The following is a 25409-nucleotide window of genomic DNA, read 5'->3' as shown; positions in this document are numbered from 1 at the left end:
AGAGCTTATTTTCCTTGTTAAATATAATGTTCACATCTTGGTAAGAAAAGCTGAGTTTACCCCAGCGGTGCAGGCTTGAGTTGTTGCTGATAAAAGAAGTTGCTCACATTTCTGACTGCAGTTACATCTAAATTCCAGGACCAGGAGTGCTGCTGAGAACCAGCACATACGAGGACGAGGGGCTCTGGGGCACTTACTAGGAATGAAGGAGAACACAACTGTCCAGTCTCTGCGCTAGTGAAGCCAAGCAGAGCAGATGGAGGGGGAGCTAAGCCTGACACCCTGTAGCGCTTGCACCCCCTGAGACAACAGGGACCAGGGGTCCTTCAGGGCACTGAGGGCTCTCTTAATATTCCAGTTCAGTGGCCTACTATGACAGGAAAAGAGGAGAAGAGGAGTTGTCTTCTCCATCTGTGTGTGTGCGTGCGCACATAAAGGTCTGACTTAACTTCTTTATATGACTCCTCTTCACAAGGAGCCACATGGAGAGGACAGGAGGCAAGGGATATAAGTTGCACCAGGAGAGGTTTCATCTTTGTATGGGAAAGACATTTTCTACAGTGAGAACAGCCAATCACTGGAACTTCCCCAGTCACCCTCCTGGAGGCTTTCAAGACATCACTGGACAGAGTGCTACACAGTCACATCGAGGCTCCCTTTCTCACAAAAGGTTGGACAAGATGATCTTTCAAGATCTTTTCCAACCTGGGCTGTTCTATAAGTCTATGAAAACAGCTCATCACAAAGAAACCCAGACAAAGATGGATGACTGCCTGGAATAAGGTGCCTACATTTTGAGAGAATCATAGAACAGTTTGGGTTGGAAGAGACCTTTAAAGGTCATCTAGTCCAGCCCTGCAAGGAGCAGGGCCATCTCCAACTAGATCAGGTTGCTCAGAGCCCCAACCAACCTGGCCTTGAATGTTGAACCCAGCCTTACCCTCCTCTCAGCAAGTTCCACTGGATTTCTTTGTCAGCACTCTCCCAACCAGACACTGTCAAAAAATATAAAAATTTCCACCCTTAGCTGCTTAACTATGTCATACTGGGAGCCTGAGTCCAAACTCCAGGGTAGAACTTTACCTGGCAGCAGAGAGACACTGCCTTTGTGGCTCTGGCTCTGTGTGTCTAGCTATCAAACAAGTGTTTCCCACATAGTCCCAGTGTTATCTGTCACTCTTTTTGATAAATTCAGCAGTGTCTAGTCAAGATAGTCAGGGCTTTGACATGCACCACATTAAATTTTCAGATCATAACTTGCCACAATCTCCAACACTGAAGGAATCTCTTCAGCCAGACCTGATACTATCTGCCAGGTGCAACTTGGTGATACAGCAGAAAGTTATCTTGCACATTTTATTTATCACCTATTCGAAGAGATACTAAGACACTGTCTTTCGTTTGCTTCCTGCTGAAGATTAAGCCCTATGCAGAGTGAAGCCACTGATTGCCAAACTTCTTGTTTATCCAGTGTTCTCAGATTCACAATGGCGTAGCTGGGGATTTTAAAGTGGTCTGTTATTGAATTATTCAATCTCTCACCTATTCCCAGCAGGTTCTCAATCACAGTTTGGCTTGTAAGGAACAAGTGGAACCTTACCTCTTTGCATAGTTTTGTTTGTTGTTTTTTTTTTCCTCTTAACAATGGTGATTTGAAATGTTTTAATTCTCTATCTCGTTTCCCCTAATATTTTATCTCTTTTTAAAAATTATCTTCTAAACAACTATTCATGCAAGAGACTTGCGCATGTTGCTCTGAAATAAGTTTCAATGTCATTATGAGAGAAATTCCATGGAGCTGGAAACTCACCTCTGATCCCACCCTCCAGACTCACCCATTCCCCAGAGGGGTAGTAGGGTGTGGAAAGTTGAGCTTACTGAGAATTAGCTGTTTCCTTGGATAAATGAAATATTAGTATCAAAAATGCAAGACCAGTTCAAGATCTTCATCCCCACACTATGTGTGGCAGCAACAAAAACTATATCTCACGTACATGCTGGTAGACTCTGAACTTCCACAGCACTCCATAAAGCAGTTTCTAATGCTTCCTAACAGTGAATATCACAGCTTCTTCATATAATTCCTTTTCTCATCACACTTTGGTATAAGGGTCACTTAAAATGACTTCCTATATATTTTCTGCAAAATCCTGTGAAAAGTGGAGGATGAAGCCTCATTTTCCCTGTGTATTTGCTCATCTATCCAACTGCCGGTACAGACACTACTAGTGAGATCCAGTCCGACTCGCAGGAAAATTGGCTATAAAATTTACATAGTGTCCACCTTCTGTCAAAGGCCACAGGGGGCCATTAACAGAACCAACATGTGCACACATCAGATTGCACTATTTTATCAATATAGGAGACACACACAAAGCTACTGGGAAGAGATCCAAGATTTTCAACTCACAAGATGCAATTAATCTCCCAGGGCCTGATAATTGCACAATGCCACATGGCTGCTCGGAGGGGAGTAGTACACCCACCCATGCTTACTTAAAGCCCTGCAAAAATTCTGCCTATGCTTCTTACGTTGTGAGAAGACATTAGGGTCTACGAACTTGCTACACGTTCATGCCCACACAAACAGATTTCTTGCCTCAGCCATATTGCATTGATTTGATAATACAAGAGAGTTAGCAAAGCAGAGGAAGGCCATACTTGGCTACAAAAATTAAAAAAAGAAAAACTGATACACGGTGTTGACTCATACTGAAGAAGTATCCTCAATAACTCTTTGGGTACTTCAAAGAGAAAACAAATGGTGCTGGCTGTGATTTGTCCTTAAACGAACAAAGCAACCAGTAGCCACACAGCAAAACATCTTTCAGAAAGCCGCCTGAGCTCCATCCCTCTCACTGAATCTTCTCCCTTGCCCCTAGGAATAGCCTCAGGCAGGAAAAAGAGAGACAATATCCACATGGGAGTGGTAATAAAAGATTTGGGAATGAACTGATGCTTTATTCAATTATTTCAGTTGATGAAAGACATAATATTTGTCAGAAAGTCTTTGGCTTTCTCAGCTAGGAAGTCATATCTCAAAGAGAAGTTCTGTTGAGAAGACATGGGCTCCTTCTCTTAAATAACGGAAAGGTCATTTTTGGACGTAAGATTGCTGTGAAGTTTAGGCTTTAAACTAGAATCACGTGAGACTGGTAGCAAAAGTCCACAGGCAGGTATAAAAACAGAACCATGCAAGGGATAAGCTAGGGGAGTGTGGTTATTCAACAATAAGGCAATAAGAGGAGCAGTGAGAAGAACAAGTCTATCTGCAGAGCATCCTGCAACACCTGAATGTCAAGGCTGAGAGTAAGAGAGAGCCAGCAGGAGAAGCTGGAAGCATAAACTTATGTCCTGGTTTCAGCTGGGATGGAGTTAATTTTCCTCTCAGTAGCCAACATTGTTTGGATTTCATAAGTGAAGAATGTTGATAAACCCACCAATGTTATGAGTTGTTGCTAAACAGACCAAGGAAGCTGTCCAGCTTTCGCTAACGTACACATGCAGGAAGCTGGGAGGGATACAGCCAGAACAGGTGACCCAAATTGGCCAAAGAGTATTCCATGCCATAAACATCTCACTCAGTAATTAAGTGGGGGCGGGCTCGTGAACTGATGCTCTTTTCTCTTGCTGTTTGGAAACACTTTGGGATTGTTTACAGGTTTTTTTTCATTCCATGATTGCTGCTCAGGACAGGCTGTATTGGCCAGCCATCAGGTCGTGAGAAATTGCACATAATTTGTTCTTTTTTATTATCATTATTATTATTGTTTTTCCTATTATTATTATCATTATTTGTCTCCATATATTATTATTATGTTTTTCTTTGCTATCCCAGTAAACTGTCTTTACCTCAGCCCATCAGTTTTCTTTTCTTTCCAATTTTCTCTCCCATCCCCTGGAGAGGGAGAGGGTGACTGAGCAGCTGTGTGGTATTCGATTGCTGACTGTAGTTAAACCACGACAACGTTTGATTAAAACTACACATAATAGTGCCATAACAGTAACCGGATGAGAAAATTCACAACTAGAGTATTACTGTATGAAGGCACCACTTGCTCAAGAAAAAGAGGACAAATCTTGCATATCATCGACACATACACTTGATCTGTGGTCTCACAGCATTCTCCTAAGCGAGCTGAAAGACTGTAAGAAGTTACTGTTAGCTAGGTAAAAAAAACAAACAAAAACAAACAAACAAAAACAAACAAAAAAAAAACAAACCAAAAAAAAAACACCCCAAAAAGCTAACTGGAATACCTTATTCTGAAAACCGTTATCACTTGTCCACTGTCAAACTGCAGGGGAGATGTAAAGCCTGTGGGTCCACATGAGTACCACAGAGTTCTACATTATTCCATTTATTCACTCCTGTCTTAGAATACTGAATACACCTTCTAAGTTTGGAATAGTGAATACACTTTCTAAAACAACAACTTCAAAGGGACAGTAATTCTGTTATTCTGTTAGAGGACAGAATTCAAACTGTGTTGGGTTTTTTTAGTTGGTTGGTTTGTTTTTTAATCAACTGGATAAATAGCCTAATATTGTTGTCAAATGTGTAGAAGTTAGCTAAAAAGAAGGGAGGAAGCTGAGGACAAAAGAGTGATTTAAAAAGAGGCTTGAATCACAGCCATGGAACTCAGAAGACCTACAGTAAAACTTTCTAATAAGAAGATCCAAAATATTGAGTATTTTTATTTCACACAAAAACTTTAATATTGTTTTCTATTTTGATACACAAAACAATTTTAAAGTCTTTTCATCTAGGCAGTGACCAAATCAATTACTTTTAGGGCACTAGCTGTTGATATTTCATTTTACTTTGTGGAACATACAAGGCAAAATGGATTTTCAGATTCTTCATTCTCATTAATTTCCAAGTTGACCACAGCTTGCTTACAACATCATATCATTATTTTTAACTGAAAGAAAAATAATAAAATAAATATTAATCTGAAAGCTATTTTTAAATCTAAGGCATGAAATTAAATTTGCAAACTTGTTTACACATTTACTGCTGGGAGTCAAATTGTATGTATTTGATTTGTTTTCAGAGTTATTTGCATTTTTAAATCTGCGTCTAAAGTAGTCATTATAAACAGAACTTAAAGGTCAAACACAGTTTTAAAGCTTAGGGAGGTGGAAGATTATGGTCTCCCACTGCAGGAGTGACTGCACCATGGAACATACAGCAAGTCACTGACTTTCATCGCAACTTTCCTTGTCATGGTACTAATGTTACCTGCAGGTAAACTTTCTATTTTATTGCCCTTCCATGCATTTAAATCAAAAGTGTTTCAGAGCAGTTATATCCCAAAAACCTGAACACATGAAGTGAGAATGTAAGCACTATCTGATCCAGCACCACCTAGTTTGTACCAGGTGACTTCATGCTGCCTCACAGGAAAATGGGTACAAAAAAAAAAAAAAAAAAAAAGAGGAGGACAGGAGGACCAGTAGAACCAGGATGCAGCTGGAGAACCAGCCTGTGAGATCCAGATAAAAGTGGCATCAAACCATTCCATGACATCAAATTAATAGATTGGTCTTTCTAGCCTACTTCAAAATCCCTGTTACACTGAACATCTGAGTGCACAAAACTATTTGACATTTGACTAACTCCTTCATACAGTAAGGACTTGATACTATGAAAGGAGCGTATTTACAATAGCTTTGTGCTGGCAAATGTCACTCAAGCACCAACAGCAGCATAGCAGCAAACCACCTGGTGCCTGCCATAGCATTCTGTTAACAAGTGGACGGAAAGGTTACATCAAGAAGTACAGCGGTAGTAGATTATTTGATTATACTCTCAGTAACTACTTGGGTAAAGACTTGCACTAGCCTTTCAGAGGTAATTTCGTCAAATACAAGAGCCACAACATGTTGGGTGTATTGTCCTTATAGCTGGGATGTGAGACTGACTAGTTTAGAAACCTTCAAAAATAACTAGGAATTGAAAATCCCACCCAGAACACACACACACTTGACAGACTAATAAAAAAAAAAAAAAACTTAAAGTGGCTATTTAACATGTTTTTATTTTCCAGAGTCTATAGATGACAAAAACAGAAGAGAGGAAAGAAAAGCTTGGCAAGTTTTAAGCTTTCTAAAATTTGTAACTTGATCATGTGGCCTGTCTCAGCTTCAGACAGTAGTGGGGACTGCTGCTCCAGACCTGAAACACACCTCTACAGCCACAACACTTCACAAGTCACATTGCACCTGCATTGCTCAGCATCTTTCAAGACAGATGAGTACTACGTAAGAGCAGGCTGCCTAAGGACAAAGTAATAGACTTGAGAGTTCTCCCACTAGCAGAAGGCACTGCCAAGTGACTTAAAAAGTGGCACAGAGGAGTTTGTCATCTGTTGCTGCTCACTGACTTCCAGATAATTGAGTTCAGTTTGCAAGCAGAAAGAGCACCCCATCAAGCACAACAGCCAACTGTTACAGCCCAGCTCAGCCCAAGTGCTCGATCCTCAAAGACAGCTCAGCAATCACTAAGGCCTACAAACCAAAACATTTTTAGAACAGCTCCATACGTCATGTCAAATCTCATTCTTTTTGTCTTTCTTATCAACACTACTACTCAAGTTTCCATACTCCTCATCATCACTGTATAACTCCTCTCCCTTTAGCAAGCTTGCTCTGGAGTCACTGTGTGGGTTTTGAGAAAATTTAAACCTGCAAAGTGAAAGTAGCAAAGTGAAAGTAGCAAAGTACACCATAATTTCTTCACCATCTCTGGAAGTGTGGAGTTTTAGAAACTGTCCCCTTCGACACTTGGCTCAAGAATCACTGAAATACGAAATCAATTGCTGACCTTTTGATCCAGACTGTAGGCCAAGATCCATTCCTCCTGCTTGGGGTGGAAGAGTAAGCTCTGGATGTAGAAGTTTAGACGGTACTTCTGGTAGGTAGCCCCTTCATCAGAGCTGATGAGGATGCTGCTCTCAATCTCTGGGTCACTGAGAAGCATGATCTAAATAGAAATATGAAGGGAAAGGTGTATAAATTTAAAAGTGAGGTCATACAGCACTGATTCCTGTTAGTGCCATTCAAAACATTGCTCAATAGTGTAAACAGCTCACAGGATTTTCCAAATCGGGTTTTTTTTAGTGTTTAACTTCAATTTTATTTGGTGATTCATTCATAGATTCATTCACTGATTATGTTTTTTTTTCATTTTATTTTTATCCAGATAAATTCAGAAAGCCTACCAAGAATGAAGAACGCTGTGTTGATATCAAACCTGATTTTGGTTCAGTATAGCAACTTCACATAGCCACACCAGGCTTTTCAGTCTATCACCTGTCTTCCCAAATGTGGAATATTCTCTCCAAAACTACACAACAGGGCACTCTTGAGGTTTAAGGCTCATTATTTGGCAGCTTGCAGAGCTACAAATGAGAGCATCACCTCACTGGAAAAACAGAATGCCTACTGGGTCAGCTGCTGGCATCTGAAAATAATCTATGTGCATGCATGCAAACATTGATACACGATCTCATATACCATGCTTCCAATTTATACAGTAGGAGATATTCATTCACACAGTGAACATGTAATTTTCCCCAAGAGCAGGAAAGTGTATGACCTCAATTTGTACAGGGAGGAAAACACTTCTGAGGCTTTAATTTTAATTAGAAAATTATTACCAATATTTTAAAATGGGTTGATTCCACATTATCAGATGGCATGCTCTACATAAACGTTATCAAGAAAAATGTTGTAGAAAAATTAACACCATCTTATTAACATCTGGAGAAAATGACATCACATTAAAGCAAATGCCAGTACCATAAAATAAAGGCAAACAGTGGGAAATAAATTAAAGCTGTGCTAGACACAGCAGGTTATTGATACAGTAACTTAAACAAATATAGAAACTGCCTTTCAGCAGGAAAACAGATCCAGGAGCTGCCTTTTTTAGCTAGCTGCAGAATGATCAGCTAGCTGAGATGCACTGCAGTTTTGTTACACTTGCATGTCTATATTAACTTTTCTTATTCACCTCTTCAGAGCTTCAACTTCAGGACTACAATAGGGAAACATATCAATTTTGATAGAAAAAAAAAAAAATCAGTTACAAGGTAAGACCCTTGGTAGGTTAGATTTTGATCAAGCAAAAACATTGACCTGATAGCGGTCTTCCAGTACCTCAAGGGGGCCTACAAGAAAGGTGAGGAGAGGCTGTTCAGTAGGGCCTGTTGCGATAGGACGAGAGGTAATGGTTTTAAAATAGAGGGAGGTAGATTTAGATTGGATATTAGGAAAAAATTTTTTACGATGCAAGTTGTAGAACACCGGCACAGGTTGCCCAGAGAGGTGGTGGAAGCCCCATCCCTGGAAACGTTCAAGGCCAGGCTGGATGAGGCTCTGAGCAACCTGATCTAGTCAGGGATGTCCCTGCTCCTTGCAGGGGGGTTGGACTAGCTGACCTTTGAAGGTCCCTTCCAACTCTAACCATTCTATGACTCTATGATTCTATGATTTCAGCAATGGTTTAATCTTAAGCATCTCATTCACTCCATGAAGCTCCCAAGGAAAAGTGAATATAATGTAAATGGTTTCTGATCATTTCCATTAAGAAATGAAAAGGGCCTTTACAACTGGAGCAGAACATTGTCCCAGGGTGAAGCCACCCGCATGACTCCAGCTTGAACTCAGAGCTCCTTCAACATCCTTCACATAAACCGCTTACCAGCCTCATAAAGCAATCTCCACCTCTTCCCACAGAAAGCCATACCACAAGTCCAGAAAAAGTGCACTTGTATTGTGCTCTGGTGCCAGGAAATGTCCCCACAGGCAACTGACTCCCTGGGAATTAGTCTTGAGAATAGGTCCTGATGGCCTCCACCTAGAAGGAATCTTTGGTACACTTCTTTCCAGCGAGATCAAAATATGTATTTCATTTTGCAACCAAAGAAGAAAGGTTTCTCACAATTTCAAGACATTTTTTGTCACTGCTGACTTAGACTTCAAAGACATTTTGTCCCCCAAGTATACCTGTGCTCATCTACAGCATATTGCCTGTGCCAGAGAACTGTAACATAGTCTAGGAACAATCACTTGCATCTGCAGAATGGAAGAAGGATGTAAGATTGCCAATATAACAAGTTATACCATAGAGAACATACATTTAAAAAGGAAGGATACTTCAGGAATAAAAAGATTTTCCACCTGATGTCACAGAAGGTTACAGAGATGATAATGCTGTATATTAAAGTGCCACTGTTAGAGTTCTGCCCTCAGATAAGGAGCACAGCCAACAGCTGCAGAGCCCTGATGTGGTACACATGCAAAACATCCACTCTGCCCTTTAACACACGATCTGCAACACTTCAGTGGATAGTTCAAGAAATGGGTCAGATGTGATGGAAAAGGTGATGTTTCCACCAGATGGCCATTTGTCTCCCTGGAAGTGTAACAGTGGTTGCAAGATCAAATAATAAAGCCATCAAACTAGGAAAACTAACAGCTAGAAAGGAAGCTGGAAAAGCCTAACAGTCATATTTTGTTTTAAGTGCCATCACACCAGTTGTCCACCTCCCTTCACCCAGTTCTGATATCAAACCCCAATTTTTCAAATGGAGAAAAGAACCCACTCATCCATCCTTCCAGGCAAAGCTGACCTACACAGAGCAGGATGGAAGAAACAGGAAGCTCAGTCAGAGTGAAAAATGAAAGGCCACCACCAGTCATACAGCTAGGACTGGCCCACAGTTTTGTTACGTTGTAAGCAGGAAGAATGGGAGACTCTGGGATTTATTTTTTATTGTCTTTTTTTCTGCTGGAAGCAATGGGGGGAGGGGACAACTTTTGGCAGGGGAATCAGCAGGACATTGGTCAAGGGCCTGAAAACACCACCTCTCATTATGGGGCCAGGGAGAAGGATCCACCCCAGTAGTGACTTAGATTAATCGCTTTTCATTAGGAGTCAATAAACAAACTCCAATCAGAACAAGCATTTCTGCCAGCACCCTGTGTTGCCATTTATAATTGCCACAAAGAACAGCAAAGGAGCACCAGAGAGTTGTCAGATGTAATTTATAGGTTTTTAAGATCTAATCATTTTCTATAATATTAAATTAAATGGCAGCCTTTATTAAAATGGAAATTACATTTCACCTTGCTATATTCTAGAATATATATATATATACACACACACACATATGAAATATTATTTTCACTTGTTGCCTTCTCTAGCGTAAGCGGAGAGGGGAAGAGGAGGAGGCAGGATTGATTACTACTAAGGGTAAGTCATTGGAAACATATTTGAGAAGAGGTAGTTTACACTACATAGGTTTTCCTCTAAAGGCTATAGCCTGACCTCCAAAATTCAGTGGACAATGAATAGCAAGCACCAGACAAAACAAGCCAGGCTGAAAAATTAGACTGAACTTCAGGCAGCTGCTTAGAAGATGAATGCAGAGAAAGAGAGCTGTCTGGTACACGGTGTATCTCCTTCAAAGCAGGAGCTTTGGGGGCAATGATGACACACACAGAACTGTACTGAATGAATTCCAGTTCAGCAGAACACCAGACACCAACAGGGGAAGCACATAGAAGGGAGACAATTTGGAGAGGCCACCTTGCAAGATCAACATAAACTACAAGGTATGGACCAGAGATCTTCGGCATGTGATCAGGAAACATATCCAGCTCTGAACACTTCAAGGGGATTTATCCCAGGAAATAAGCATAGGCTGTACACAGAAAGAACAAGGAGGGGTGGTGTCATACCTATACCTGCCATGCCGCATTTGGTAGTCAAACCACAGAAGTCGCTAAGAGTCACTCGTATTTGTTGAGGAGCATGTAGGACCCTTAAAGGAGCTCTGAACAAATGCAGAAGTGGGGAGGGAGGAAAGAGACACTGTATCACAGCACAAATCCACTAAAACAGTATGGCCTCTGATGGGGCTAATATAATAAAAAGTAAGGCAGGATTTGTAACTGAGAATCTGAGTTCCTGCTACCCTGATTTAAATTCCAGGTGTGTCACCAGGTTAATGCAAGCACCTTCCTCAGTATTGGTTTCACATAGGCTACGTACAGGTGGATGAGTCAAGACTCTTCCTTTGCTCCAGGCTACCAGACACAAAGATAACTGTGATCTGGAATACTGAACCACACCAGTAACGAGCTAGCACACTTCACAGGGGCACAACACTGCAACGTGCCCAGACTCTACCGGCTTGGAGCTACAGGTAGCCTGAGTTTGTATCTCCCTGAATGTCTACTGCAGTTATGCCAAAGACTCCCCTATAGCTCGGCAGTCAGTTCTTCTCTCAGTACCCTTCACAGCTCTGCCCTCACATTAGCAGGCCTGCTTGACGCATCACCACTATCCTTCCTCTTCCGCAGCCAGGGCACAAGAACAACCCTCATCTCCCATCCCCATTATAGTACCTGTATCCACAGCATCACATTCAAAAGCTTTATCACCACTCTTGCTCCCTGGTTCTGTGTTATCCCAACACAACACAGCTCTGTTTTGTACACAGCTGAAACTTTTAATGAACTACTTCTGGACCAAAAAATGAAACAATGTGCCACATAAAAGGCATTTATATTAATATTAGTTTTCATTGAATCATTTTATTTTTCTCAACCAACATAAATTTTCACTGTAAATTACCAAAGCGCATCTCTTTAAATCAGCACAGAGAAGTTTTATAGGTACAATATCTGTAGCAGTAGTACCACTGAGCCACATTAGCAGGAAGCACCCCAGTAAATGAATAAAAACGACAGGTTCAAAATAAATGTCTTTTGTTCCCAGAAATAAGCAGATAGCATTAAACCATTGTGTACTGCCTTCTGATTTTCCTCTTAATTTTAATGAGCTTTTCATAAGCGGTCCTTTTCAGAGGTCCCAGTCACATTCTCGTTTGCCTATATAAAGTGCTATTCTAAAAAGAAATAAACAAAACAGTTTAAAAAAAAAAAATCCACCTACAAATCACCCAAGCCTCCACAGCTACGAAAGAAACTCAGCTCCTTAGCAAAGTATTAGCAATTTGCTCTGTAGCACTATGTTGTCCTCTTCTGCAACTGAAAAGGTAGTTCTACCAAAAATACTGCTGCAAAAACAGAAACTTTAGGTTTCATGTTCACAGCTTCATACTGATTTCCGTATTGAATATGCTCAGCTTACAGATGAAAAGGCTGTTTTTTTTTTTTTTTTTTTGGACTCCCCCTCAACTCAGAAGCTCTTTAAATCCTTGATCAAGCCAGGCTACACTTACGTCAACAACAAGAAAACAAAAATCTGATTTAAAAAAAAAAAAAAAAAAAAAAAAAAAAAAAAAAAAAAAAAAAAGCTTTTTTTTCCACTTTCTCATTTTGATTTAAAACACTTAAAGGATTGTATGATCCCACAAGACCTCTGGAGTTAAGCCTGCTTCCCAGAATTCCATATTAGCTTTGAGTTTAAAAAGCCAAAAACTTCCAACAGTTTATGCTGAAATGTCAATGCAAACAGAGGATTTTTTGCTTTGTTTGGGCTTATGATGTCCTTTCCTTCTTTTGAAACTGAAAAACCAAAACCAAATGACATTTAAAGGCTTAAAGATACAAAAATCATTTTCTTACTTCAAAACATCAGTTCATCACAAGTATGTTGAATATGAATAGTTTAGAAATCTCTTACAGGAAAAGTAATTTTTTACAGCTGCAGCATTTCAGATTACATGTTTGATCATCTGAAATTTTTCACTGCCAAATATTTTGTTATTCATTCCCTTCTTGTTCTTCCTCTCCTACATCATTACTGCAATTTACTTGCGCTGCAGGCTAAAGGATGCCATGGGAGGTACATACACAACCTTTATCTCTTTGAGCACAGCTATATAGCATACCTGAAAAGCCCTTCTACGCCAATCCCATGGAAGGTAGATGCAACTCACTGCAACGAAAATCCTCATCCTTTTTTCTCGTTTCCTCACCACGTGTCAGTTCAATTTAAAAACTTCAGTTCAATCAAATCAGCCCAAACTTGAGACAAAAAATGTACTGGTGTCACAAGTAACTGTCTACTTATCAGCAAATTAATATCTATATAAATCAGCATCAAGCTAAAAATATCTTTGCATGATTTGCACTAGTTTAAAAAGCACACCTTAACTTTACACAAACTTTTACAGAAGACATTAAAAAATGGCTAGATACCTGCTCACCGCCATGTAGATTTACTGACTCCTGCAGTAATCAGGGGAAAAGCGAGACAACCTCTACTTTCCAGTCACCAAGACCAGCATATTGGTCAGACAGGAAAAAAAAATGGGAGATGGCAGTGATAAAAATCTGCTCTAGAGAAACATTTTATTTATTTACACACAAGTAAAGCAACCCACTCCATTAGCGAGTGATCAACAGCTATGCTGAGAGGGTCATCTGCTCTCTAGAAATCCAAACGACACAGCCATGAAGAGGGCAACGGCTTCCACATAATTACTAACTTTGTATCCCAAAAGGAAAACACTCATGGCAATCTCTTGTGTCACAGAGTAGCCCAGATGTGGGGCTCCTTCTGGCTTTAGATGGCTCAAAAACATCCTTAATATTAAGGACAACCTGCGGGCATCAGTCAAACAGTGAAGGTGCACTGCGCTTTCATGAGAGATAAATTGTCTGGACCTACCCTGTTTCAACTTCTTGTAACTTCACTTCTTATTGCCCGAAATGTAACATTAGTAACAGATTTAATTAATGAATATAGCACCAGATCACCATCTCTCAGAACCATAATGCTGTAATCTTAAAGGATGAAGTGCACTGCGCTCACTTTATAAGGGTTTATGGAGCATGTGTTATAAAAGTACCTCAGCCATAAGGCTTTTATACCTTGGCACTCACTTCAATACAATCCCATAAAATCCAAGCAATCTTTAAGTGTTAAAGGTGACTTTCACTACTGTATTTATTATTGGATAATGAAAAATGAGTCAGACACCCACAGCAACTGAGCAATGAAATAGCTTCCTGTGACTTTTGCATTGGGTTTGCATTATATGCACCATGACCAAAGAACCAAATAGTGCTCCCAAGACTTTTCAGGCACTTCAGGCTAACCTCTCTCCAGAACTTCCATCCCATCAGGACTTCTCCGTAACTACAAACCAATCTCCACTCTGCAGAATCCCATTGCTTGCCACTGAACTTTCCAGATGTCAATAGCTATTTCTGTAAGCATCTCCTCCACAGACTCCTCCAGCTGTGCTGGAGACTGCAGCTATGTACTCCAGTAAGTTGGTTTGAGAAAACAGCATAGATCTCAGACTAAATTCAAGGGCATCCCATCTTTGCTTCCCCATCTTTCCAGCACTGACAGAATGATCAGAGCACATCACGCTGTTTATGTCTTCTTTGCATAATGTTTTATCTTTTTCATAAGGTACATAGAAGAGCACCATTACAAGTTAGAAAGTAATGAATATAAAATGGAAACTGTTGGTTTTTGGTTTTTTTTTTTTTTTTTTTTTTTGTTGCTGTTGGGTTTTTTGTTTGTTTGTTTTTAAACCTAAACCAGTAGGGTCTTCTGGTGATACTGCCACACACAAAAAAAAGGACATCACTGGGGTGCTTGTTCATTTTTATGAATACCAAATTCTCTTCAGAAATGTCATACGTAATTAATCTGCTGTCACCTTGTTATATATTTATTCAGACAGCCCATCTTCAAGATTGAGTGCAAGTTTCATCCTAAGTTTTGTAAGTAGTACCACAACAATATTCTGCATAGATATTAAGGCCATTTTACCAATCAGAAGTGACGCAAGCATAAATCTGCTGTCCAAAGTGTACACCATCCCCACCAGGATCAAGCACACAAGCCTCAGATTCACTGTTAACTCGAAAAGCCTCTCAGCAGAATCCTGGTACCGTCAGAAATAAAACTAAAAATTTTAGCTACAACCAACCCAGTATGTGCCTTGTCTCGTCAGAACTTAGAACCAGTAGTTCAAGTGAACATAAGTCTGGCCTGTGAGGATGAATAATTTATGTGCCCGAGAAACCAGTATTACACTCAGACACTAAACATGCAATTGGAATATATAGTCCCAGCATCTGCTACGCACAGTTGGCTCAGTCAGGAAAGAATACATATTTAAGATGACAGCATCTCAGTTAACTCTTTCATTTGCTTCTTGCGAAGATTAAAAAGGATGGAGATGCTAGAAAGACTTTGGGAAGACTTTGAGACAGAGTAGTTTGGTGGAAAAAAAAAAATTATCTATCATACACCTGTTTAAAAATCCATAGGAGAAATGTTATCCTAGTACTTACACTATTAGCTCTGAGGGAAAAAAAAAAAAAAAAAAAAAAAAAAAAAAAAAGATTAGTAAGAGCACATCAAATGAGGACAGCCCACCAGGCTTGTTTACAGTGAATAACCCTGGTTAATCTTTCCAGCCTCTCTTGGTTTTCATATTTAATTATATCCACACTACAACTACAATTAATTGTACAGATTTGTACTAAATTAAAACAGGTTCTTGGCATTGCAGCCATACCTGCCATAAACTGCCATACCAAAACAAAATACTTCACAGAATTCCAAGCTCACATACCCAGTCATCCCCTACGGAAAGGGTGCTTCATTTAATTACCACCTCCAGCAGCTGCACAAGAGCACAGATGCACCCTTGTAGGATGCCCCAAGGATCAGGAGCAAATCAAGGCTAAATTGGATACAGAGCAAAAGGCCCTCAAGGAAAACCACTCTGCCCTCCTCTTTGGCAGGTGGGAAATGAAAATACATCATGGCTGTAAGGCTTAGGCAAAATCAGAGCTGAAAAGAGAGCTCAGATACTCTAAGGCTGCCATCCTAACCTGCCCACAATGCCAAATCCCAAGCTGGATCCAATTTGCATGCATGGGAGTGGAATAAGCCATCGTACCAGACCCAACAAAGCAGAACATCTCATCTTTGTTTTACTGCTAAGCAGGTCAGAACAACACGTCTCCCCGCTTTCTCTTGTCTTTTTGGCACTGGACACATGTACTTTTCACTTTTAATTACAAGGCACAGCAAGCATTTGCTTGTTAAATTTCAGGTGCCAGTGGGGATGGAAGCCATCCAAAAAGCACGTGTTTGACCTGGCAAAGAGTGACTGATTGGCAACAGCCACATGCTTGGTTGTAAAACCTTTTCATTGTCACAGTAAGGCAGAGTTTACCCAAGGTTATTCCATCCCATTATACTCTTGTTACAGTTGCACACTCTCCAGCTCCCCGCAGATCATGAGAGCGAAGTCCTCTGCCACAGTAATCCCACCTTCCTGAGGCCGCTTTGGTGCTGCATGCCATTCAGCTATTTTGTCAAAGGCTTTTCCATACCACAGTATGTTCCTGCACAGTTTCCCCCTACAAACTGCCAAATGGGTTACAAGCATCACCGCTTATGGCTGGTTTTGTACACATCCAGTTTGACCAGCACTTCTATGACTGGGCCTGGACCAGAAGCAGAAGGAATCCTGGCTAGTAACCTTAGGCAACAACCAGTGCTTCCACAGGAAAAACACACAACAAATCACCAGAAGGGAAACGTAAAGCTTCCAATCTATATCATGCTTTGCTCTTGAGTCCGGTATTTCTGCATGGCATAGCTCTGCATGACGCCTTTTTATTTTTCCCAGTTCTACACAGGAAATCCCTGACTGCTGCAACATCTGACAGACTGTTTTATGGTCACAGCAGCACAGAACAGCTCTGATCCCAAACTGTGTGCACAGAAAGAGAAAAGCAGCATTCACTGTTATAATTATATGTTATTTGTGTAAATGCGTGGTTGTGCTATTCTCCATAGAACTGCAAAGTAATTTTCACCATTATGGTAACTTACCGTGTAAGCAGAAATAGTTACAGAAAATAATGTTATCAGTAAGGAGAGGTTGTGTGCACCACAGCTGCTGGAACTGAGAACACCATTTATATAAAAACACTTCTCTGATTATAGGTCTCACTTGGGAGAACACTTTACATGTGGGAATAAGTTTACTCACAGTAGTTGCCCCATTACAGAAAACAAAGAGATGTGCATGGATAGTTACTCATGGAGGTAAGCTTTTGCAGCCCATATACAGCAGTCTATTTCATTTGAGGACAGAATGTTTCATGACTCTTTAGAAAAAAAACAGAAATTGTAATATTTATCTCCCTTGAGGCCATTAAACCTGAATACAATTTTGAATGCATCATTGATTCTCCACTGCTTACACACTTTATTTTTCTGCTTTTTAGTCAAATTGTAGAGAGAACATAGACAACAGTCAGCTTTATCAATGTTCACATCCAGATGTTAATGCTCTATCTCAATTAACTTATCTGGCACCTATTACTCATGTCCCTCACTGTCCCTAATATACTTCTTTTCCTAACTTCCCCCCACCGGCAGAGGCCGAGGAGGTAGAACAAGGTCTATCCATTTTCTGGAGAGAAGGCTGGAGAGAAGGGTTACTGATATCTCGCAGCCTTGGGAAAAATCACATCCTTTCCTTTCCGTATCCTCCTATGCATGTAAACGAGCCCTGGTCACTGCAGTGTCCTGAAAAACTAGTGTAAGAGGACAGGAAATTGGAAGAGGGGACAAAGGTTTTATCTGCAGCACAACCCTGACACCTTGTCTTAGGAATCAATTGCCAAAAGTCAGAAAATTGCCAAGTCGACTCAATCTTTCCACCCATTTCCAGATCCTGAGCACTACATTCATTGCCTCCACTCTATTGCCGCTCACATCTTTGAGCACAGCTGCTTCATAAGGCTTGTTGCTTTCTTGCAGTCTTTTTTAAGGACCACGTTGTCCTGCCATGGAATGGGCTAAGTGTTGATTCCCCAGATTTATATGAAAACTGAATTTCCTCTAAGTGCACCTGTGCACCACTTAGAAAATCCCTATCATTACTTTCAGAGTCCAGCAATGTCTGTCTGTACACAATGAAAAAAAGGCATTTTAGGATGGATAGGGTCAAGGGCAATGAACTCAAGGCTTCTTTTTGCAGTAGCCAAAGCACTCTGAGACGTGCTGAAATGTTTCCCTAAGATCTAGCCCAGCCAAGCTCCATACCAAAGAAAAACTGCTGCTAACAGAGCCATGCAAGGGCCTCCAGGATTCACAGTGCTGCTTGGAATAAAGCATTTTAAACAGAATTGATCACATCAGCACTGAAATTTGAGTTACTACATTTACACTACAAGAGGCAGATGTACATATATGACAGAAACAGAGAAACAGAGAGTGGCAGCATGTGCCCTGCAGACTCTGCTAATCTACTCTCCTAAATATGAGAATTCACTCAATGAGTAGTGCTGAATTCCTCTATTCTTTACTTTGGAAAAGAATGAAATAAAAAGACATTTTGCCACAGACTATTGGGTTTGGGGCTAGCAGGGGTTGGAGGGAAGATTTCTTCAAAGAAAAAGAATTGTGTCCTGGTGAACAGGCTCTTATCACTAAAGATCAAGGTCAGAGCATTATGAAGTCTTTAAAAGGACCCACCCGCCCCTTTTCCAAGAGCTGCTCTCCACCCATTCTATTATTTTTTCCTCCTTTTTAATAACAGGATATGCTGACTCGTTATTATTGATTGATTATCCTGCTGTCTGTGAAGCACCATTCCCCTCCTTGTTAATTCAGAACTACTTCATTTTTCATACTTCATAAATTAATATATTATTGGAGCTGCAGCAGTAAAGGAGATGGCCATGTTTCATAAAGAGGGAGGGAGGGTGGAGAAAAGAAGGAAGTCTCATAAACCTGCCCTTCACCAGGATCTGCAGCTTTCCCACCCTGCTGACAGGCTGGGTGTTAAGTACAGGCAGCTCCTTCCAAGATGACGCATCCTGACAGCCCCTCTTTGTCCCTCTAACCAAGGCAGGGCACTCTGAAAGCTTGCACAGGTCTGCTGTGCCCACTTCGTAAAAGCAACGGCCATGCTAAGTGACAAAATGGCAGCTTTATTTTAGTGGATATTATAACTTCTGATCTGTCCTTTAGCACTTGCTGGCTAAATTAGAGCAAACTACCTCTTTATTAAATACTGACAGCCAACTCTGGGAAGTCTATGTCTAAATGTGGATGTGACCTTTCCAGTTTTACCCCACCATCTTCTCTTTACAACCTTGTACCATCCCTAAGGCTCTGTAGAGCCCTGACTCTAGTAATACAAGGTGAAGCAGGTGGAGAGAACAAGAAAAGAACTGGACTGACTTCTAGGAAGCCAGACACGCAGCTCTGTCACAGGTGTGCACAAGTATCCACTTGCACATCACTGCAAGCTGAGTCTTACCTGATAACTGGCCTCTTTTCTCCAAACATTATTTAGAAGTCCTAGAAAAACAAAGCTAATACACTGGCTTGCGTTTCTCCCATCTTTCCCCCTTGCAATCTGACTCCCCAGTAGACAGTGAAGTGCAGTGATACTCTCCTCAACCTTAGGGTTTTTTAGGATAATGGGGCAGGGAATTGCATGTGTAAAGTGGTAGATACCTACAGCTACCATCCATAAACAGTGCCAAACACTGCTCACCCACTTGGTTCTTGCACAGAATGCAACCTAAGGGAAGTGTGTATGGTAAATAAGTCAAGTCCAAAGGGTCTGAATTCTGGTTTTGCCTCTCCCTCAAATCCATGCCTGCTTCCATTCATTCCAAGTTTTACTCCAAGCCCCAGGCAGCATCTAAGCAGGGATTCCAGGATCACAGTTCCTGTCCTTGGCGGAGAAAGGACATAGCAGGTGTATGATTGCTTTTTTTTGTTATTTTACTTATACATCTTGTGTCTACACGCTTGCTTTTATCAACCAGACTTGCAATATCTGTGAAGACTGAAATGACTTTTATTTAACAAAACATTTTTCACAAAGCCAATTTAGCCCTCATTTTATCCCCTATCTTTAATAATTAAATCCTGCATTAGGTTTCCATTCCCTTTAAATACTTACCTCAGCACTAACCAAACATGTATTAAATGATCTCAGAAACCAATGAAAAATGCAAGTAAAAGCTCTTGGAATGCATAAGTATAAAGGAAAAAAAAGAAAGCAGATGCATAAAGGCACACAGAGACAAACTTAATTCTTGAATTTCATAACATATGAATGTTTGTTTTTCCTTCACGAACACGGAAACGATATCTTCCAATGTCATATGTTTAAGACAGGTATCAACAGAAGCAGCCAGCCATCTCTCTTCTAACCCTCTCCCCTCCACTCCCATTAAACAATGCCATATGTGAGCATTTTGTTAATTATCTCAATTGTGTTTATTTTTAGAAACAGCTAATGAGCAGTGGGTGAGGTTCACTGGAGTTTGGTTTGGGTTTTTTTGTTTTGGTGTTTTGTTTTGTTTTTAATACATCTGTTTTTTCAGATAATTAACTGAAAAAGCCCCAGGAATCTCCAGTTTTCGTGTTCTTGCAGACAAAGGGACAGCCTTCCCTGGAGTAACTAAAATGATCAGATCATCCTTGTTTAAGAAAGGGGAAGACTTCCTTTGGGGATCTCTCTCAAGCTTGGGTCCCCATTCTGTGCTGTCTGTAGACAAATGGTCACACCCCAGACAACAGATGCTATACAACCTCCATTTATCTCTATGATTTATGTCAAGTCAGAAGTAGTAAAATTAAGATCTGCAAACAGAGTAGTTTGTTCTTTCTTTAAGCACAGGAGCCTATAGGCCAGGTCAGGTCCCAGAGGGGCATCTGACATGCCAGGCTCCACAGTCCCAGGCTGCAGCTGGGCAGAGTACTCTCTCCCAGGTGCCCCTTGACTGCAAAGATCCATAAGGAATCACAATCCCCAAATATAGGAATAATAATAATAATTATAAAAAAAAAAAACAACCAAACCTGCTTGGACATACTGAAAGAGACCCTATATTTTGCGTTTACTTCTGAACGCCTTCCATTCATTAATCTTAAACTATGTTTAAAGCACTAATAAGTCATCCAGCATCAGGAAACACTCTCTCTTATATAGGAAAGGTCAGAGAAACCTACAGGAAATCATGACTTTTCTGAATTCAAAAGAGACAAAAATCCCTTCAAAAGGAGAAATTCCTGAAGTCCTTTTCTCCAATTATTATAACACATCTGTAACTCAAGAGATCTCTTTCACAGAGTTTGAGGTCATGGTTCTGCAAATATCTACAAAAATTCTCTTTTCTCAGGTGACAAATTCAAGCTGAATTAACAGGACAAGTAGAGAGAATCCCATGCACAACAGCTTACAAGACTGCACCTTGTAGATAAACCACATCATATCACATATCCTCAGATGTTGTGGGTGACCTTGAGGAAATCAGCTTTGCTTCATCAGTAAGTGAAGAAAAATATTACTTCTTCATTCCCATCTTTATTCCCCCATTTAAATTGTCAATTCTGGAGACTGACACTGGCTGTCCCTGAAGTGTATTTACGAGACAGAATACACTGCCACGTTAACCAAATCGTAGTCACATTTGTGCAGGCCACTGGTATAGCCAGAGCAGACAAATCTGAGCTCAGCTAATCCAGATGCTGTGTTTAGAGCTACAGCCTTTCCTGCACAGCAGCAGGCAGGTTCTGCCCACGTAGGCTCTGGACTGAGTGGCATGCTTTTGGGAGTGCTGAGAAGCACAGGAACATCGTATGCAGCTCAAGAGGTCCAGAGAAGAGGTGCATGAAGAGATGATTACAGTTGCATTTGCAGCTCAGGTAATTTAGGCCCTGTTTAACAGCAGCTGCAAAACCAAGAGCTTTTTTGGTAACTGTATTTCATTGGGCTCAAGAAAAAGATTAGGGATAAACGACAGTAGAAACAACTAGTTCTATCACTCCTGTCCTGTGGCTGAGTTACAACTCAGCCCCACTGCCTTTGTGTTATAAATACATTCTCTGAGATTACACCAGCACATGCCAATCTGGATCACATGCTGCTTATCGCAGTGTCGGCATAATAAGGAAAAAGAGTCCAAAGAAATTTGCCAACTACCAAATAGCTTTAGGATACTCCGGAGCTCAGTTCCTCACCAATAGCTTGAGATGCAATCCTAGGAAAAACAGCAGATGACTAATGGGAGCCGTGGCAAAGGACAGCAGTTCAGTCCAGGCTGGGTCAGCAAGCATCAGGTACATGCTGGAATCTCTGCCTCATCAGCCTATCACACATTTGATGAGTAAGAAGAAAACCACATGCTGTGCAATTCCCTTTGGGAACAAATGGAATAAGAAATAAAGGCAAAACCAAAATCAGTTTGGACCACAGTTCTGCCCTGAGGCGCCAATCACAGCTGAGGAATTCCCTTTGGAGATCCATGAGGCCAGGACAGAGTTTGCTCTCAGTTACTCTCCAAGTGAGCAAGACGACATAAAAATAAGCTCAGAGCGACTTGTGCTCATTTAGGATCTCCAACTCCTGTAAGAGGAGGTGTCACTCCCAGTGTGCTAGATATTTCCCAGTCTGGTAGATGCATTCCTCTGCAATTTCAATATTACAGTCACAATTAACTTCTTCCTTCATTAACCTGAACTGCAACACAGCATTGCTCTCTGCCAACTCATAAACAGTTGCCATGCTTCATCCCCAAGAAACTGCACAAACAAATCTAATTAAATTTAGCTTTCAGAGCTTCTGACTCTCCAAGTACCTCTAAAACATTTCTCTATCTGATGGGCCAAGTTCAGAGCCACGACTAGAGGTGCTGCATGCCTTCAGCTTTATAGCTTCAGTGATTTGGACTGCCCCTCTATGGCAACTGGGAAACCAATCTGCAAAACCATTTTCTCAAAGCTATTTAACTGAGCACCATAACTTCATTTCTGCTTTACACTATTTGCAACTACTGTTCAAATCCCTTAGCTAGAAGGTCTACCTAGAAATAAAATTTCTAATGCTTCAGTTCTGGTATAAGGGAAAAATGGAAGGAATCCTCATTTCAATCACTGCATCTGGGTGATATTTTTGTGCAGAGAGTAAGCATAAAAGGCTATAGACCTTTTAATTCTTCAAGTTATCATCTCCAACAATGATGGAAACAGTATAGGAGAAAAGGTAAAGACTACTGCATCCAATTGAATTGCAAAGCAAATTCATGAAGGAAGGTATTTCTAAGACATCAAAAATGGCACCCTGGATCTTAAATGCAATCAGGACCTCCCATTTATCCACATCTCATCTGAGCTGTATTATATACAAGCAAGTGCGTTTTGGTTTGATTATGTCAGAGTTGTTATTCTCTTCCTTTTTCCTCTCTTCTTTTTCTTATAAATGCTTTTAAACTCTGTCCTCTCAACCTCCACAGGCATCCCCAGGGATAGAGATAAAAGTTTCATAGTGAAAACTGGGTTTTCAAGTAAACAACACCATCACCAAGGATATTCACTCATCAGAGAGCATTTCATGGAAAAAGTAATACGTGAAATATACGGTTCAACAATAATGCCTTGAGTTTCAAAATGGCACCTTAGTGCCTGAAATGAGTGGTGCTTCAGATTAATGGGACTTCCGTTCTCATCTTCTTTCTACATATAACCTTTGGAAGGACTTTGCAACCCTCTGTGGAGCATCAATTCTAAAATGAATCCTGTTATTGACAACCAAAAAGAAAGCAAATGTTCTTGGGATAGGGGATCTTACCCAGCAGACCAACCCATGCTAGAAAATAGGGACTCACAGCACTTCAGCTCCAAACAGTGCCATTTAGAAGTGCAGGCTTAATTTTTTTTGGTGGAAATTATCCCATTTTCTAACAGGAAATTTTCAATAACCAAAAAGAAAAAAAAAAAGTCAGGACAGGAAGAAAACGGGGAGTTAAAAAGTCAAGAGAGATGTTCTTATTAAAACAGAAGAGACTTTTTCCCCTAGTGCTTTGGAAGAAATAAACAAATCTAATTTCCAGACTGCTGTGAAAATCTGCCTCTAGTAAAATGTAACTAACACCCAAAATATGGCATTAAATTAAAGGTCAGCAGGGAACTGAGATCTCTGCCCAGCAGAGAGTAAGCAGCCTTTTATCATATCCCTAAAGACATACAAGAGGCTATAGGGTAGAAAAGCCAAAGCTATGGATTTGCAAGTCTCAGCTCTTCAGAGCACTCAACCATCTGCCCTTAAATCCCATTCATCTGTAAGCAAGGGGTGCTGCTAAACCAATATGAAAGTTCCTCCTTTCTGAAGTTCACCACAGAATTATTAGGCTTGTTTCAACCTATGTATTAATCACGCAAAGCAGATGCTTCTCATGCGGTCTCTCAGGCAAACAACCAGGCAGGCAGATGCTCTGAAGGGGGAGATGCGCCCTGGAATACACTCTGCCTATTAGAGCATCATCATGGTACAACTGCAGGCACTTGGCTTCTCACCAGGGCTCAAAACAGTAACTCTGAAGAAAGCTACAGCCCCCAGGACTTCAGAGTTGTTTGACTGCTAGGTCTAATGACCACCTGGAATTTCACAGTATTAATGAGAACTCATTGTAGATTTTCCTGATCGAAACACAAGTCCTTAGTGTGCGAGTGAAAAAAAGAAGCAGCCCAAGCATCTTCAGGAGAGCAGATAGAAATCTGACAGTTTCAGCTCACAGCAGCAGAGGCTGTATGCACCATTGCAAAGTGCTGTGAAACCCCGAGCTTGTTAGTTCTTACAAGAAGGGAATTAGCAGTACGATGGCTCCACAGGAAGATGAAGTAGTCCTGGCTCACGGTAGGAAGCTCACTGGTTTCAGCTCCAGTACAGCCAGAGGCTATGGATTCACAGTGGGCTGCAGTCTGCTTGACTGTTTCCTCTCCCCCCCCCCCCCCCCCCTCCTGGAAACCCGTCGGCACTCTATGGTGGTCTTATTTCAAATGATGGGTGCTCTCAGATCACCAAGCTGGCCCTGATCACTAGCAATGCTACTTGAGAGGCAAGAGGAATCACAGCTGGGAAGAAGTATTCATGGCAACTTACCTTTGGTATCTGCATGTTGTTATATTGATTTAATTTTAACTGCAAATCTCAAATTACACAATGGCAAAGTGTGTTTTCCAAATACCATCTTGTGATTTCTAGAAAAATCAACATCCCCTATCTCAGCTTCCCAAACCAGTCATCAGCAGGCTGGGTCAGCAGCTCCGGGACCTAGCCTTGCTTGTGCCCAGCACCACGCAGGGGGACAGCCAAAGCCACCTCAGCTCAGTCTTGGCTATGCAGCTGTGTGCTTTGGTTAACTGTGGATGAGGAGGGCTAGCATCTCCCACTGGCAACATGTAAGACCATGGAACACCAATAGACAAGATCAGACCTCTAAATGCTGAACACCAGCACAGCCAGGAGCTGCCTAGGGAGAACTGAGGCTATCCTGGGTTTATCACCATGATAACCATAGATTTGTGTTTCTTCATCTCTTCCCCTCTCATCTGCCTCTTTCTCTTCAGGCAC

General features: G+C 41.0%; 1 protein-coding gene across 1 annotated transcript in view; it reads right to left on the bottom strand.

Annotated features, from left to right (window-relative positions):
* Positions 1–25409, bottom strand: part of SORCS3 (sortilin related VPS10 domain containing receptor 3) — a 307485-nt gene that overhangs the window by 133766 nt on the left and 148310 nt on the right. The window contains exon 4 of the mRNA XM_086751900.1: positions 6830–6988. Coding sequence (XP_086608026.1) covers positions 6830–6988 — 159 coding nt within the window. The remainder of the gene's footprint in view (positions 1–6829; positions 6989–25409) is intronic.

This window comes from Chlamydotis macqueenii, chromosome 7 (genome assembly GCF_036417535.1).
Source record: "Chlamydotis macqueenii isolate bChlMac1 chromosome 7, bChlMac1.mat, whole genome shotgun sequence".
In the NCBI taxonomy this organism is placed as follows: domain Eukaryota; kingdom Metazoa; phylum Chordata; class Aves; order Otidiformes; family Otididae; genus Chlamydotis; species Chlamydotis macqueenii.
This window is presented reverse-complemented; position numbering and strand designations above follow the sequence as displayed.